At 37.3% G+C, this 16,585-nt stretch overlaps 1 protein-coding gene across 2 annotated transcripts; it reads left to right on the top strand.

Moving 5' to 3' along the window:
- Positions 1-598: 598 nt before the first annotated feature.
- On the top strand, positions 599-15,730 carry Cdr2 (cerebellar degeneration related protein 2). 2 transcript variants are annotated; one of them, XM_048789642.1, is made up of 5 exons: positions 648-749; positions 9,981-10,020; positions 11,577-11,725; positions 11,968-12,129; positions 13,639-15,730. In XM_048789642.1, the coding sequence occupies exons 3-5, from the start codon at positions 11,610-11,612 to the stop codon at positions 14,501-14,503; spliced, it is 1,143 nt and encodes a 380-aa protein (XP_048645599.1). In that variant the 5' UTR covers positions 648-749; positions 9,981-10,020; positions 11,577-11,609; the 3' UTR covers positions 14,504-15,730. The 2 variants fall into 2 exon arrangements, with proteins under 2 accessions (XP_015346646.1, XP_048645599.1); XM_015491160.2 differs by lacking the exon at positions 9,981-10,020 and having other exon boundaries at positions 599-749.
- Positions 15,731-16,585: the final 855 nt, after the last annotated feature.

Raw genomic sequence — 16,585 nt, 5'->3', positions numbered from 1 at the left:
AGAAAAAATATAGTTGGAAATTAAGCTTAAAGTAATATATGGTTATATGCTAAATGGAAGTATGAATCAAAAAATATCTTGCTGCTTGCTTAGCTGGTTTGCACAACTTGGAGAAGGACATGAAAGAAGTAGAGAGAGACAGACCTGGGGCAATTTTCTCACTGATACTGTATTTTTCTTTTTAACTTAATTTTTAGACCCACTAGGAGTCCAGGATATATAACAAATTTTATTTACAGCAGCCAGATTCATTAGAATTTAGAAATCACTGAAAGATCTGTCTGTATGTTGACTCAAGGGTCCATCCAAAAAAGACTGTCAGTCTATTTCACTTGCAAATAATTATAATTTTAGAAGTCACAATGCTGAGAATCATCCCCAAATTAATAACTACATCTCCATAAAGTAGATTGCTATTTTTCATGTCATCTAAGTAATTCAGGTATGTGATGGTACTTCACTGACTAAAGATCCCAGTTCAAGTAATTTTAAGTAGAACTCGGTTTTCGTTGGGCCATTCTATGTTGATCTGACTTGTATGTATTGGGACTTGGTTCATTCTTATTTTAAGGACTGGTTTATATAAAATGTTGAAGTGAGTTCATTTGTATTTCTGTGATTTATTTGTTGTGCTAGATCTCCAACTTGCTGCTGAGCTTGGGAAGACATTACTGGATCGGAACACAGAGTTGGAGGATTCTCTTCAGCAGATGTACACAACCAATCAGGAGCAGTTACAGGAAATTGAGGTAATGTCCTCAGTGGGAGAATTGCATTTTGATGTGTAGCAATCACATACTCCTATGCTAATGCTTGCAATTAGAAGTACAATATTCTAAGGTAGATTCTTTTTTGAGAATAAAAACCATCAGAAAGATGGAGACTTGATTTCTACTTTCTTTAGGTTTTCCCAGTACATAAGTATGTGATTTTCATCTTGCTATACACTTAGTGAAGTGAACTCAAAATTTACTAATATGTAAAGCAAAAAAAAATACGTAAGTCTTTGTGTAATTGGGAGAGAATGCCTATTGGTTATATTACAAACACATTGCTTTGTAATTTAACTTATTAAGTTCCAAGCTTTCAATAGGTACCCATTATCAAGCTTAAGAGAGAAAACTATCCATACTGTTGGAAGTTCCCTATATACCCACTCTTTGGTGGCCTCTCACTTCCTCCAAACACCATTCCAAATTTGGATTTAGGTGTTCAAAAATTATAGTACCTGATTTCATAATGTATCAAAGAATCAAAGTATGTTTCTTTCTCCTTGCTGTTGTCTTGATTTTACTTATATTTTTGGTGGATTTCATTAAAATATTACTTTTTGCCTAACTTAAACTTAAGATGAAAGATGCTAGGCTAAGGCTTTAAAATGGAAGGTGCTATGACCTTATAAATGTTCCCATTAAAGAAGCCTAGTTATATGTAGGCCACTTGACTATAAAGAAGATAATTGTTGCTATTAACCCAATAATTGCCCCATCAGAACAACTTTCTTCATACCCCAAACTTCCACCTACCCCCCAAAAGCTTCACACTTAAATTCAATTATAACTCATTTCCCTCAGCTTGGTACAGTAGACCCAGAACTCTTGAGTCTATCGATAGCAAGATATAAAAGATTCCATAATAGTGACACAGTTCATTATAATTAGTACTTTCTAGCTCCAATTATAATTCTAGGGAAGGATAATTTGTAAAGATTTTTGAACTCACCCCGCACCATTTTTAGCATATCCTACATTAAAAACAGAACAGCCGGGTGCAGTGGCACATACCTGTAATCCGGCGGCTCTGGAGGCTGAGGCAGGAGAACGGCGAGTTCAAAGGCAGCCTCAGCAAAAGCGAGGCACTAAGCAACTCAGTGAGACCCTGTCTCTAAATAAAATACAAAATAGGACTGGGGATGTGGCTCAGTGGTTGAGTGCCCCTAAGTTCAATCCCTGGTACCAAAAAAAAAAAAAAAAAAAAAATGAACATAAAACATGCTGTACCCTAAATTGAATTTAACAACTTGTAGTTTGTCAGAAACCTAAAGATACAGGAAAACCGGGTATTTTAAAACTGTTAAACTAGTCAAGTGTTACATGTAGTCAAGGAAATCTTTTCCTGTTCTGTTTTTTTTGTTTGTTTGTTTGTTTGTTTTTTTGTTTTTTTAATATTTTTATGTGGTGCTGAGGAACCCAGTGCCTCACGCATGCCAGGCAAGCGCATTAAACCTTGTCTTTCAACTCTTTGAAAGATTTCCTGGAGCAACGTAGACTGTTATACACTGTGAGATACATTTATTTGTACTTGGATAGAAACTTAGTCTCAATATATTGTGTTAATGTCTCCTATGAACATATCAATAAAATTCTAAAACTGATACTTATTTTAACATATCTCCCAAGGATAGATGAAAGAAGTCCAGATATTTGTGTAATTGGGAGAGGATGCCTATTGGTTATATTACCAACACATTGCTTTGTGATTTAACTCATTAAGTTCCAAGGTTTCAATTCTGTAAATATTTCAGTAAAATTGACAGGTACATTAAAATAAGTTGGAAATCATAACCTAGAGTTTACATATATTAATATAATATATAATATTATACTTTATATGAGCTTTTATAGGTGTTCTGCCTCTGGGGCCATTGGAGAAAATAGATTAAGTTGTCTTTCTACCTTTTCTGTGGTATTGAGGATTAGGCAGTTAAGACAGATTGTTTACATTCTGACAGAATCCAAAGATCTTTGAGATTCTTCAAATCTTCCATCTAATGTCATTCATAAAATGTTTCAAAGCACAATGGGAATGAAGTATACAGTTCAGATTTTAATGATAAATATATAATTAAATATTCAAACAAATTTAGTTTAGAAACACTTTGATGAGACAAAACAGGATGTGGTCCACTGGTTCATAACTCCAAGCATTGAAGAATTTGGTGTTCTTTATCCAAAACTGGTTTGGGCTAAGAACAGTTACTGTCGTAGAGTTCTTCACTGCTATTATGGCTGGCTGGCCTTTCTTTTTCTTTCTTTAAATCTCTTCATAAAAATAAATAGGGATGGGAGACAAAACAGGGAAATGAGATGGGAGCAGTACTGACCAAGCCCACTTGTCAGGAGGGACTCCCATGGTCTGTGTTACTGCCTGCTTATGCATATCCAAACCCAGAAGACTTATGTACAGATCACAAGTAGACTTCTGAGAGGGTTCTCTAGTAACCTAAAACAAAGGATGTAAAAGTAGCCAGTCGGCCAAAGAGCCTGATTCCCTACTTAAATGTGACCCCTGTATTATGTACCTCTTTTTATTGCAACCTTCAGGAAACCTCCTTTAAATATTTTATAAGGACTTTTCCTTAATTTAAACTTCATCAATTTTTTCTCTTTGCTTAAAACTTTTTAGTAGAATATACAAACAGAAAAAGAACACAAATCCTAAGTATAGTTTGATAAATTTTCATAAGATTGGGGCTAGGGTTGTGGCTCAGTGGTAGAGTGCTTGCCTCACACATGTGAGGCACTGGGTTCGATCCTCAGCACCACATAAAAATGAATAAACAAAATTAAGAAGAAAACAAATTTTTTTCATAAAGTAAACAGCCAGCATCCAGATGAGGAGAGCATTATCAGCCTGTCCAGGCACCTCCCTACCAGCAGTATCCTAACACTGACATCCTAGATAAGTTTAGCATGTTTTTGAACTTTTACAGAAATGGAATCACTTGTACAAGTGGAAAACTAACCTTTTATTTTACTTACTTGGTGCTGGGATTGAATACAGGGCCTGATGCCATAATCATACATTCTACCACTGAGCAAATAAACCAAAAAGTCAGCTCTTATATCCCACCACCTAGAAAAATTTAAATTGAGACAAATGGTCCAGAAACAAACTAGTCAGAGTGAATAAAGAGTTGTCAGTGCATAACTGATGAAAATACTACATAAAATCCGAAACTCAGCCTGGCACAATGGTGTATGCCTGTAATCCCAGCAGCTCAGGAGGCTGAGGCAGGAGGATTTTGAGTTCAAAGCCAACCTTAGCAAGACCCTGTCTCTAAATAAAATATTTTAAAAAACTGGGGATGTGACTCAGTGGTTAAGCCACACTGGGTTCAATCCCTGAAGTAAGTAAGTAAGTAAATAAATAAATAAATATTGAATGAAATCCCAAATTCTTGATTTATTATGACAGTGATGAATGACTGGGAAACTGCCAAAGGCTGTTTTGTAATACTACCACAAATATTCATGCAAAACCTATTTGTGACTTTCAAATAATTCTCATAAAAAATGATCAGTATTTTTGATAGATGTAGCTTAAAAAGCTGTTGAAAGAAATAGTTCCATTGGCTTCAGAGAAGTCTGGAATCTGTCACTTTTATTCAGTGCTAATTTCTTTTTTTTTTTTTTTTTAAGAGTCTAGAGCAATGTTTGTTGTTGTTGTTTGTTTTTTTTTAATGGGAGAGAGAAGCTGTGGAGAGTAGTAGGATCTGACACAGTCTTTGCTACCATCACACAAGCCTTCTATGGAATTTTAAAGCATTTTGTGCTTTTTTTTAATCAATATTCTACTGTATTTTATGCTTATTTCTTGACTTATTTTATCCCCTCTCCCATTTCCCTTTGCAACATTGAGAGCTATTGCTGTGTTTATTCATGGTCTTTCACACATAGTAGGTAACCAATAAATACTTGTAGAAATTTAACAGATAAACTGTTTATAGTGCTGGGATTATAACTCAGAGCGCTCACCTAGCACTGGTGAGGCACTGGGTTCGATCCTCAGCACCATATATAAATAAAATAAAGGTATAAAAAAAAAACATTAACACATTTTTTTATATTTATTTTTTAGTTGTAGTTGAACACAATACCTTTATTTGTTTTTATGTGGTGCTGAGGATCGAACCCAGGGCCTCGTGCTTGCTAGGCAAGCTCACTTTCACTGAGCCACAACACCAGCCCAAACGTTAACACATTTTTAAAAAAAGTTTATAAAGCTCTTTGAATAATTAGGAGAATTGTTTATTTAAATAAGAGATTTTTTTTTTATTTACTTATGCATGCTGGGGATTCAATCCAGGGCCTCACTCACACTAGGCAAGTACTGTACCATCAAGCTATACCCCAGCTGCCTACCTCTGGAGATTTTAAAAGAGGTGGAAGGAGCTCTGGCCTGGATGTTAGGAGATTGAGGTGTACACCTCAATTTTATTTGCAGATAGCTAGAGAATTTAGCCATGTAAATTGCTTCTCAGATCTGTTTACTCCATTGTGGAATGTGATAATAATGTTTATACTACATTGATATGTAGTTGTTCTAAGGGGATGAGTTTATGCAAGTGATATATTTTGGACAATGCAAGTTGTGCATAGTTTATTTATACCCATGTACTAAGAATTTTTATAATGAAAGAATCTTAATTCTGAAAAAAAATAAATCCTCTTGAATTACTGGAGAGATCTTTAAAGCAAGCCAAGCTTTTAATAGAATTATAGGTGACTGATTTTTACAGTCATGCCCTCCCCACCCCAAATTTCCTACAGGGAAAATATATTAATCAGAGGAAAGAGGCTTTTCAAAGGTAATAGGAAATATTTTTTCGTTATTATGGAAAATAATTTTGATGCTAAATTCAGAGGATTTGGGCTGTAATCCTTCATTTAAGGATAATCCCAACACTGCTGGAAAGCCAAATTTCCATTTTGTTTCATTCCATGTGTGTTTTTAGTTTGGGTTGTGTGTGTCTACCTTGGCAGTCCAGGTTAGGGTTTTGCAATTGCAAAGAGGTGTTAAATAATCCTGCTGGCCTTTCTTTTCTATTGGCTTACCTCAATAATAAAAGTGGCTTGTTTTATAGCCTTTTGCAGGACAAGAACCTTGTACTCACGATTGGGGTGACTCTCTGTGCAAAGTCCTAGGCAGTGAGATAACCCAAGGCACTTAAACTTTAATATTCTGGCTATAAATTGACATTTTTGCCTGCATTTCTGCTGCCCTGTGTCCTCCTTTCTCCACTGTTTTGCTTAAAACGTCTTTTCTTCTGCTATTTAGTATGGAAGTCAAATTCATTTGAGACTGTGTCAGAGATCCTGAATTAAGAAAATCAGATCATCAGAAGCATGTCTGTACCTTGAAGGAATGGTAGGAAATAAGCAAATTAATTTCCTTCCAGATTCGGGGTGGGGGGAAACTAATAAAATAATAAACACTAATAAAATAAACACTAATTTAGAGACCAGACCTGAAAGCAGGACATCTGACTCCATAGAATTAAAAGTTGATGTTTGTCTTACAACAGGATTTGTATAGAGATCAAATAATTTTTAAGTTGCTGACCAAATTAGTCAGACTCTTTGTAACATATAACTGAATACTGGAGAAGTGAAAGGCTTTTCTGATTAAGTTTGATGTGTAACATAAGATTAAACTACTGGATCTAAACAAACTCCTTTGCCATTCTTTGTCCTCAAACTCAAGTCCTCTGAGACTAAAATATCACAAGTTCTTAATGGTGTCCTTGTGTCTTTATCATGCTTTTTATATCAAATAAGGGGGGCTTTCTATAGTTTTTTTTTTAATAGCTGCTTTGTACTTATTTGCATATTGACTTGGTAAAATAGGTCTGTGACTTGGGACCCATGGAGTGGGTGGTAGAATTGTAAATGTCTCCCCTTAGGTTACTGGTAGATATTATTGCCTTGGGAATAAGCAGAGAAATAATCTGGAAATGGGGAAGGAGGAGAGAATTAGTGACTAATAGGCTCTTTTCCCAAGAGGGCTAAAACCAAAGCCCATCTCAAAATCTTTCAATTAAGACTGAAATGTCATGAGAGATTTGAGAGGTTGTGAATAGAAGTCTAGAAATTGCCATTTAGCTAACATTTTTTAGTCACAACTCTGTGTAAGGAATGGACTAGACAGGTATACAAGAACCTTTCCTTCTTAGAAAGAAGGCGACATTAGTGAGTAAACAGTTCATCTAATTGTTGGTGTGTTGTTTTGAGGGACTCACAAGGAGTGCTGCTTTAGGCAAGGCAGCCCAAAAGTCTTCTATAAAGATCTTATGTTTGAAATGAGGCCTTAGGAATAACAGAAGTTTTTAACCTTTTAGTGTGTGTGTGTGCACCGAAATCCTCTTAACTGTCTTAAGCAATTAAGATTTCTACCATTACTACAGTGTGATATGAAAATACCTGTGATTTCTGTTGGTGATAAAGTCACAAATACCCCCAGTCCTATTAGTGTTTTGTTGCCTATATTCATATTCGCAGGAAATGCTCAATTTCAGTTAGGAATTAGCAAAGTATCTTGTCTTCCCCATCCTTATTCACAAACCCCTCTTTTATTTGTGGACCCAGACTACTACTATCGGCTGACAGAGGAGCGTGTCCCTTGGGAGAGAGGACGTTAGGGTAAAGGCCCTAAAGGAGGGAAGAGCTTGCCTTACTGTGGGGCAACTCTTGAAGTTTAATAAAAGCACCCTGAGTGTGAAAGAAAGAATCAATAGCTAAATCAAGCAAATGAAGCTGGAAAAACTGCTTAAGAAAATGTTGCAATTTGATAGACATTAAGTAATTGGTTTTCCTCCTTGGGAATTGTGGTTATGCTAAAATCTAAAGTTTTCTCTCTCAGAAATATAATACTGCCTTGGATTTACTTTAAAATGATCAAGGTTGAAGAGAATAGAGATGTTATAAGACTATTGGTAATTGTTAAACTAGATTATGGGTATGTGGGAATTTATTAAACAATTCTGCATTTATGTGTATTTGGAGCTATAATAGAAAGTTTTAAAATGTAATAGGTAAGATTAGCCATCTGTAGAAAAGTTAAGGGGCACTCAAAGTAACTAGTTTGTAATTTCAGGGAATTAATGATTATAAGAACACATCAAAAAATTTTTTTAAAGAATACTGTAATGACGACTGGGATTGTGGCTTAGTGGTAGAGTGCTCACCTAGCACATGCAAGGTGCTGGGTTCGATCCTCAGCACCACATAAGAATAAGTAAAGGTATTATGTCCAGCTACAACTAAAAACGTTTTTTAAAAAAATGCTGTAATGATATAGTTAAAATATATCTTGGTGTGAATAACTACAAGCAAGCTAAGTCCTAAGAAGGAAAATGGTAAGTATTAAGGTTAAAAGTCAAAGTTTGGGGCCAGCGATGTAACTCAGTGGTAGAGTGCTTGCTGAGCATATGTGAGGTCCTGGGATCCATCCCCATCACCATGTCTCTGCACGTAATTAAATCTTCCTGGTGAATCTTAGCATATGTAAAGTGTGAAAACTTTAAAGAAAGATGACACTAGCTAGCTGCCTCTTATTGAGCAATTTTACCATATGCCAGAAACCATGCTGGACTCTACAAATATTAATCTTTATGTAAATTCATATAGTAGTATATTTGGAGGGGGAAAAATAATCTTTTCTGGACTCCTGAGTTCTTTGTTGGAACAGACCCCTGCAACAAAAGACGGATTAACAAAAGAAAAACAACAGAGTTACTAACATGCATATATATATGTATGAATGATACCCCAAATAGTAATTCTCCAAGAGGTGGCTTTGAATTCCATCTTATTTAGCATATTAACAAAGAACAGTAAATTTTTAGAGAGGCGACTGGATGAAAAAGACTCCAAGGGCAGCAGTTTATGGGAAGGCAAATAAATAATGGACAAAGGCTGACAAAGCTTGTTAATGTAGACTCCTCTGGTGCTGATCTGGTCCATGAGAGTCTAAAGTTGTGTTTAGTGGTTAACCTTTGTTCTGCCTGGTAGGGAGGGAAGGTGGGGATACCCTTTGTATAAATCTATGCCCTGCTTTTAGGCAGATACAGGAAGGGCAGAGAACTTTCCTGCATCATCTTCTTAATTGCCTTCAGCCCAATAGTCCTTATACCAAAAAGGCATATTGTGGTGTGACAGACACATCCTGGTCCCTCCAAATATATATTTAATCTTATAGCCTTATGAGGTAGTGTGATAAGGAAACCTCAGAAAAATCAAGTTACCCATTTATAAATGGCAAAGCTGGGCTTCAAGTCCAGATCTGACTCAAACCTGGCTCTTAGCTACGTACCACTGCCTTCAATCAGACACTCTGATCCTGTGCCCACTAAGAGACAATTCGGTTCATGAATTGGCTTTTCACATGCCATTTATGTGTTCTTCATAGAGTATGTAACTGTTGCAGTCATTGGTAGGATCAGCTCCTATTGTAATTTAATAAATTATCGTCTGATTATACATTAACCTTTTTAAAGATTGTTGTGAATCCGGGCAAATAATACGTGAGGCTTTATACTCCATATAAAGTAGCTTATAGAATTTCTACAGCTTTGTATGTATATAATTGATATACACATATATAAAATATGCCTGTGAACATATATATTCCTGTAATTCTGAACATTTTTCCCACTCCAATTTTCCTCAGGGATTGCACATATATCCTATCAATGACAGGAACCTCCAATGATGTTGCTAACAAGAGAGTAGAATAAGGACCCAGGGGCTGGGGTTGTGGCTCAGCAGTAGAGTGCTCATCTACCAAGTGCGAGGTCCTGGGTTCAATCCTCAGCATCACATAAAAATAAATAAATAACCGTATTGTGTCCAACTACAACTAAAAAATAAATATTTAATAAAAAAAAAAAGAATTAAGGACCCAGTCCTACAGTTCTGAAAAAGCTTCCCCTATGAGAATTTGAGGTTGATTTTTCAAGGGATCAAAAGAAACTGGTGGGGTTTGAGGCAATAAAGAATAAACACAGATTTTCATAGACACTGCTGCGTGGGCACTTAACCTCATTTAATCCTCTCAATCTACACGAATAGATTCACAAACCCTCATTATCAGTTCTGAACCCAAAAGACCTGTGAACCTAGATTTTTTTTTTAAAGAGAGAATTTTTAAAAAATATTTATTAGTTTTCAGTGGACACAACATCTTTCTTTTATTTTAATGTGGTGCTGAGGAGCGAACCCAGCGCCCTGCGCATGCCAGGCAAGTGTGCTACCACTTGAGCCACATCCCCAGCCCCGAAACTAGATTTTTCACTTAAGTTTGCAGCAAGTTCATTGGAAGCAGGTCTTGATCTTAACTGATCCAAGGTTGCTCACAGTCTGTACTTTTTGATGCAGAAGTATTAATGCTTGATTCCATGGTCCTGCTCAGTCTCACAGGGGTACTGCAGAAGTGTAGTGCATGAACACCATGTTGTTTTTCTTTTTTTTTTTTTTTTTTACCATGTTGTTTTTCTAAAATGCAAAGAATATGCCAAAACACTTTTGGCTTCAAGAGTTTCAGATGAGAAAGCCAAAGTTAAAGAGAGGCTGTGTGGTAGCTCAACACATTGCTCAGTTATGTAACTAGATTTGAGAAGAGACCATAGATGCTTTTTCCAACACTGTTAAGAGTCCATTGAAAATTATTTAGCCCTGTTCTTTGAAAGAAGTCTACTTACTGGCCCTGGAGGTACTTGAAGAGTTCTGTAAAATGCCTCAAAAAGATTATGATTCCCTTTGTTGTCATAACCTGGCCATTTAGAAAGAAGTCTTAGCAGGACCAAAACAATCTGGTCAGTTTCACAAACAAGGAGGATGACAGTGAGAACACTCAATAGAATTAAAAATAATGGTGGTCATTGAAGCATATTAAACTAAAATTTTCTGGTTAAATTAATGTATTTTCCATTACTTTTTGCCCAGAATGCCTCACTCAGAAAAAAAATGATTTTTTAAGAGAAAATCATCTAATATCCTACACATTAGGCTTTCTTTTTTCTTTTAAGCATGGTATTTTTGTTTGAACTTTGATCTTGCTTTCCAGGCTTTTTCTCCTGAGAGATTATCATATCTCACTATGTTTTCCTTTGGAATATTAATTTTATGCATGTTATGTGCTTTGTAAAATTAGACCAGCCTCATGATACATAGGAATACTGGTAGGCATTGAGGGAGTTCAGCATATGAAGGATGTTCTGTGTTTGTTTTTTATTAAGTCAGGTAGGTTTTTGTCATATTTTGTTTTTTTTTGTAGTGCTGGTGTTTAGAACCCAGGGCCTTATTACACTTGCCAAACAAGCACTCTACCTCTAAGCTATAGCCCCTAAAAACTTCAGTTTTGGGGGGATTTAAAGTATTATGGTATAATACAAATTATACACTTGTCTTTGTCTCTGGTTCCTGGCATATAGTTCTTAAAACCCTTGAAATTTTTGGAGTAGTATGATAGGCACTGACCAGAGGAACCAACCACGTGATTAGGGGGTTAGAACTACCAGCCCACTCCTCAGCCTCTGAGTCAGGCACCAGTGGCCATTAATTGAGTTGGTCATGCCTGTGACATGAAGCTTTTTGATAAAACTGAAACAAAGCTACAGGAGCTATTGGGTTGGAAAGCACGTGGATGTGCCAGGAGGGTGCTGAGCCCAGAGATAAAGCTCTTCACCAGTCCTCACCCCACACTAATTGGTTTGAGAGAAACAGAGAATTGGGGTTGAAACCCTCCCAGTGTTATATCTGCTTGTGTCACCTTGTTGCAATTATCTTCTCTTACAGTATCTGACCAAGCAAGTGGAGCTTCTACGGCAAATGAATGAACAGCATGCAAAAGTTTACGAACAATTAGATATCACAGCAAGGGAACTGGAAGAAACAAATCAAAAGCTAGTTGCTGAAAGCAAGGCCTCACAACAAAAAATTCTGAGGTAAACTTTCTAGAATCTATAGAGGAAACTCTATAGAGGAGTCATTTTGTCCAAGTTGGAGTAGACATGGCTGTTTGGGTCAATGTGGGTAAAGTTTAATTTTAATTCTTTTGGGAGAATGAAGATTAACTGTAAGTCCTTTCCAATTAGAAAGCCCAGTTTGCGTGGCTAAAATCTCTCCACTGCTTTTGTCCTTAATATAATATGACAAGGAGTGATTGGCTTCTATGTGTTCCTCGCAGCCTGACTGAAACAATTGAATGTCTACAAACCAACATCGATCACCTCCAGAGCCAAGTGGAGGAGTTGAAGTCATCTGGCCAAGGGAGAAGACAGGGGAAATGTGACCAGGAGAAATCTGCACCCAGCTTCTCCTGTCTGAAGGAACTATATGACCTCCGCCAGTAAGAACCTACTTTTCTGTGGATTAATAAGTTGAAACATCCATGTCATTGACACATCCTGGATTCCAGTAGTTTAAAAAGTACCATTTTGGGGGAATGGCACTTGGCTATTAAACTACCAGTGGTTTGAACAAAACCATTTAAACATACAAATATGAATTCTTGGGTACTAGTAATTTTATGAAAACTCATTTTGAAAAGTCTCAGGAGCATTTATTTTATTGCCTTTAATGTGTTAAATCTTCATGTAAGATTAGAAATACTTCTGATAGAGTACAGATTTTTGAGTTGTATTTTGCCTTAAAGTGAAGGAAAAACATGGGAATTTCAGCAAAACAAAAATCCAGGAGAATATTTTTTTTTGCCTGAAGAGAAATGCCTTTTATAATTTAGAGTTATGAGTTTAAATCTTTAAGAACTATTTATTCAACACCGCTATGCAGCAAATGCTTTGCCATACATGAGGAATGTGTGGTGCCTTTGTGAGCTTTCATCTTAGTGGAGAGGCAGTCCTGCTGTAATTACACAAATAAATACAGTTCCAAGTTGCCCAGGACAGAACAGGAGAGAGACCATTGTTCATTTGGTGGTGGTTCTCCTTGACTGTCCACCAGATCACCTGTGGAATTTTTCAAAGTGAAAATAACCAATATTCCCTCAGACCTAAATTAGAATTTCCAAGTGAAGGTAAAAAGCTGGTTAAAAGTCATAATAGCAGTGGCTCTTAACCTTGCCTGAATGTTATGAATTGCTGGAGAGCTTTTAAAACTAACCCTCCAGGTCCAGGTAGCAACCGGCAAGATCAGAATAGATGGGGTGTGGGAGGCAGATGTCAGCTGTGTAGGTGAGTCCTTCTACAGCCAAAGGCATGAACCCCTGGGCTGTTGTATTTCCTAGGAAGGCAGCTGTCATGCTGCTGGTCTTTGGGAATGAATGTTCTGAAGTGTACTTTAAGCCAGGCGTGGTGGCACACATCTGTAATCCTAGAAGCTCAGGAGGCTGAGGCAGGAGGATTGCAAGTTCAAAGCCAGCCTCAGCAAAAGCAAGGCACTAAGCAACTCAGCGAGACCCTGTCTCTAAATAAAATACAAAATAGGGCTGGAGGTATGGCTCAGTAGTGGAGTGCCCCTGACTTGAATCCCCAGTGCCCACCCCCCAAAAAAGGAAAATATAGTACTTCAAAAACAAAAATAGTCACAAAATTGTTTGCTTTCATGTGTTTATTTCCCAGCCTCACAATTTCACTTGAACCTCTGCTCTGATCTGAAATAAACTGAATATCAATCATTATATCTCCACTAAAGATTTAGTTCAAGGGCTGGGGTTGTGGCTCAATGATAGAGCACTTACCTCATATGTGTGAGGCACTGGGTTTAATTCTCAGCACCACATATAAATAAATAAATAAAGGTCCATTAATAACTTAGATTTAGTTAAAAAACACCCAGTCTCTTCCTTTGCACGCTTGGTTGACCTGTGTGCTGTATTCCTTCACCATTTCTCCCCTAGACACTTTGTTTATGACCATGTGTTTGCTGAGAAGATCACTTCCTTGCAAAGTCAGCAAAGCCCTGATGAGGAAGAAAACGAGCACTTGAAAAAGACAGTGACAATGTTGCAGGCCCAGCTGAGTCTAGAGCGGCAGAAGCGGATGACCATGGAGGAGGAGTACGGGCTCGTGCTGAAGGAGAACAATGAACTGGAACAGCAGCTGGGGGCCACGGATGCCTACCGGGCGCGGGCGCTGGAGTTGGAGGCTGAGGTGGCAGAGATGCGGCAGATGCTGCAGGCTGAGCATCCTTTTGTGAATGGGGTTGAGAAGCTGGTGCCAGACTCTCTGTTTGTTTCATTCAAAGAGCCCAGCCAGACCCTGCTGGAGGAGTTGTTCCTGACTGTGCCAGAGGCACATAGAAAGCCTCTCAAGCGCAGCTGCAGTGAGACGGTCCTTAGCAGCTTGGCAGGGGGTGACATTGTGAAGGGCCATGAGGAGACCTGCATTAGGAGGGCCAAGGCTGTGAAGCAGAGAGGCATCTCCCTTCTGCATGAAGTGGACACTCAGTACAGTGCTCTGAAGGTGAAGTATGAAGACCTGCTGAAGAAGTGCCAGCAGGAACAGGACTCTCTGTCCCACAAGGCTGTGCAGACCTCCAGGGCTTTGGCCAAGGACCTGATGGGTGTGAACACCCAGTCTGAATCCAGTGCCAGCAGCTGGGAACCTGCCTCTGTTACCCCAGAGCCCATCAGTTCTCCCAATACCACGGCACCACCAGAATACAAAGCACTATTTAAGGAGATCTTTAATTGCATTGAGAAAAGCAAGCAGGAAATAGATGCACAGAGAACAAAATACCGCTCTCTCACTCCTTATTCCTAAATGAGTCTCCAGCTCTACTACTGACTTAACCTGTGTCTTTACCAACCCTCTCCCATTCAGACTTCAGAGCCTGATGTTGCTCATGATATATGCTTCATTGCTTTGCTTATGTAGCAAATTCAGACAGCGAGAAAACTGTTGTCAATTCTACAATTCAGTTCCTTTTTAAGTGTTATAGGAAATCCCATGATAAACTGGCCTCTGGCTGGTGCACTCATTAGGCTGCAATTCCTAGAAACACCTTAGAGCCAGTTGAGGGACATCCATGCTCCTGGAAAAATTGGCTTGGAGTTACTATAGTGGGGGAAAAGGGCAGGGTTGGAACAAAGCTAAGCAATTCCTATTGCCTCCTTGCTCAACTTCTCAAAACTTTGTAGAAGTCAGGGTTGCCAAACCGAAATATCTTTTGCAAACACTGTTGGATACTGTGAATTCATTTTGGAAGAATGTTCAAGAGAAAGTGGGAGTCTAATCCAGAATAAATGACATTAACAATTCCAAGCCCTCAAGTTTTGTTATATCCACCAATTGAATTGTGACTGACAGATAATCCTAATATATCCAAATCCATCTGAATACCAAATTCAAATGGCAAGCTTTGGTTTGATCAAAGCTCATTAGTATATGTCCTAGAGGGCTAACCCTCTTTATTCAAATGTTTTACTCAAAGCTACAGCCTTTAGGATAGGTGACTGTGTAAATCTTTCATTCCTTTCCCAAATTTAAGCTAAAGGAGAAAGATCAAATCCCTTCCGCCTCCAGATGTGGTCTGGCTGGCCAGCTTGCCTGCTAGAGCCACTCCTGCTCAGTTCTTCGAATTCCTGTAAATGGTTTTGACTTGCTGCAGGATTTCCCATCTGCTACTTTACTAAGCAGTGTTGATGTTCTAACTGTGGAAATACACTTAACTCTCATTTGCATACTTTTAATTTAAAACTATTTAAGAGAACCGAGGTTCTGATTATTGTATATATTTTGCTAAAAGCCAAATAAAGCTACCTGTGAAAATGATCTACTGCTTATTTTAAGACAGGGTCTCACTAAGTTGCTCAGGGCCTTGATAAGTTGCTGAGGCTGACCTCAAACTTGTGGTCCTCCTGCCCCAGCCTACTGAGTTACTGGGATTACAGGCATGTGCCATCACACCCAACTAATAGCACAAATTCTGCTCATTTGTTGCTCATTGTTCATTAAAATTATGTGATTGAAAAAAATTTTTCAAATTTATATACTCTGTAATTTGTGTCTGGCTTGATTCTGAATTAATAACATTTGACTAATTGACAACATTTTTTCATAAGTACATATATTTTGTGATTTATTGGAAATCATAACAGCAAAATATTTAAACAAATTTTTGATATCATATAGAAAATATGTAACAAAGCATATCTTTACCCAATTCTTGCATTATCTAAGTATTCTGAGACTAAATAGTATGAACCTATATTGACATCATTAAGATATTAACACTAGGAAAATAGAAAACATACCTTACCCCCCCACAGTCATATAAACTGGGCTGCTTGTAGGTCAAAAATTTTTTCCATATTTTTTGTTGCACTATAATTGTATGTAATGGTGGGTTTATTACGTATTTGTACATACACATAATGTAACGGTATAATTTGGTCAGTTTGTTCCTCAGTATTTCCCCTGTCCCTTCCTCCCTCCCTCCCTCTGGTGCCTTTTCTCTACAGGTCTCCTTTCAATTTTCATGTGATTCTCCAAACATGGTCATTTAATCATAGGGACAAAAACATTTTTTTAAAATTAAGATGAGCATTGATTCTAAGTTAGATTTTCTTTTAGATTAAGATTTTAAAAATAAGTAAAATATTTTAAATGACATTTTAAAAACCATCCCACATTTTAAAACAAGAAAATAAACATTTTTCTAAATTGTTTTTGTTGAGCTATCTATTTCTGATGATTAACATTCTTTAATAACTATATAGTATCCCAGTCTGAAGAAACATAATTCACTTAAATAATCCCCAGAGAGTAGATCATTTTATTATACTACCAGAAATTATAAGTTCATAATAAATAATATCAAACATTTGTGAGTTGAGAAGATAA

Source organism: Marmota marmota, unplaced genomic scaffold, assembly GCF_001458135.2.
Source record: "Marmota marmota marmota unplaced genomic scaffold, marMar, whole genome shotgun sequence".
Lineage (NCBI taxonomy): Eukaryota > Metazoa > Chordata > Mammalia > Rodentia > Sciuridae > Marmota > Marmota marmota.
Note: the sequence above shows the minus strand (reverse complement) of the source record. Positions and strands in the feature narration are given on the sequence as shown.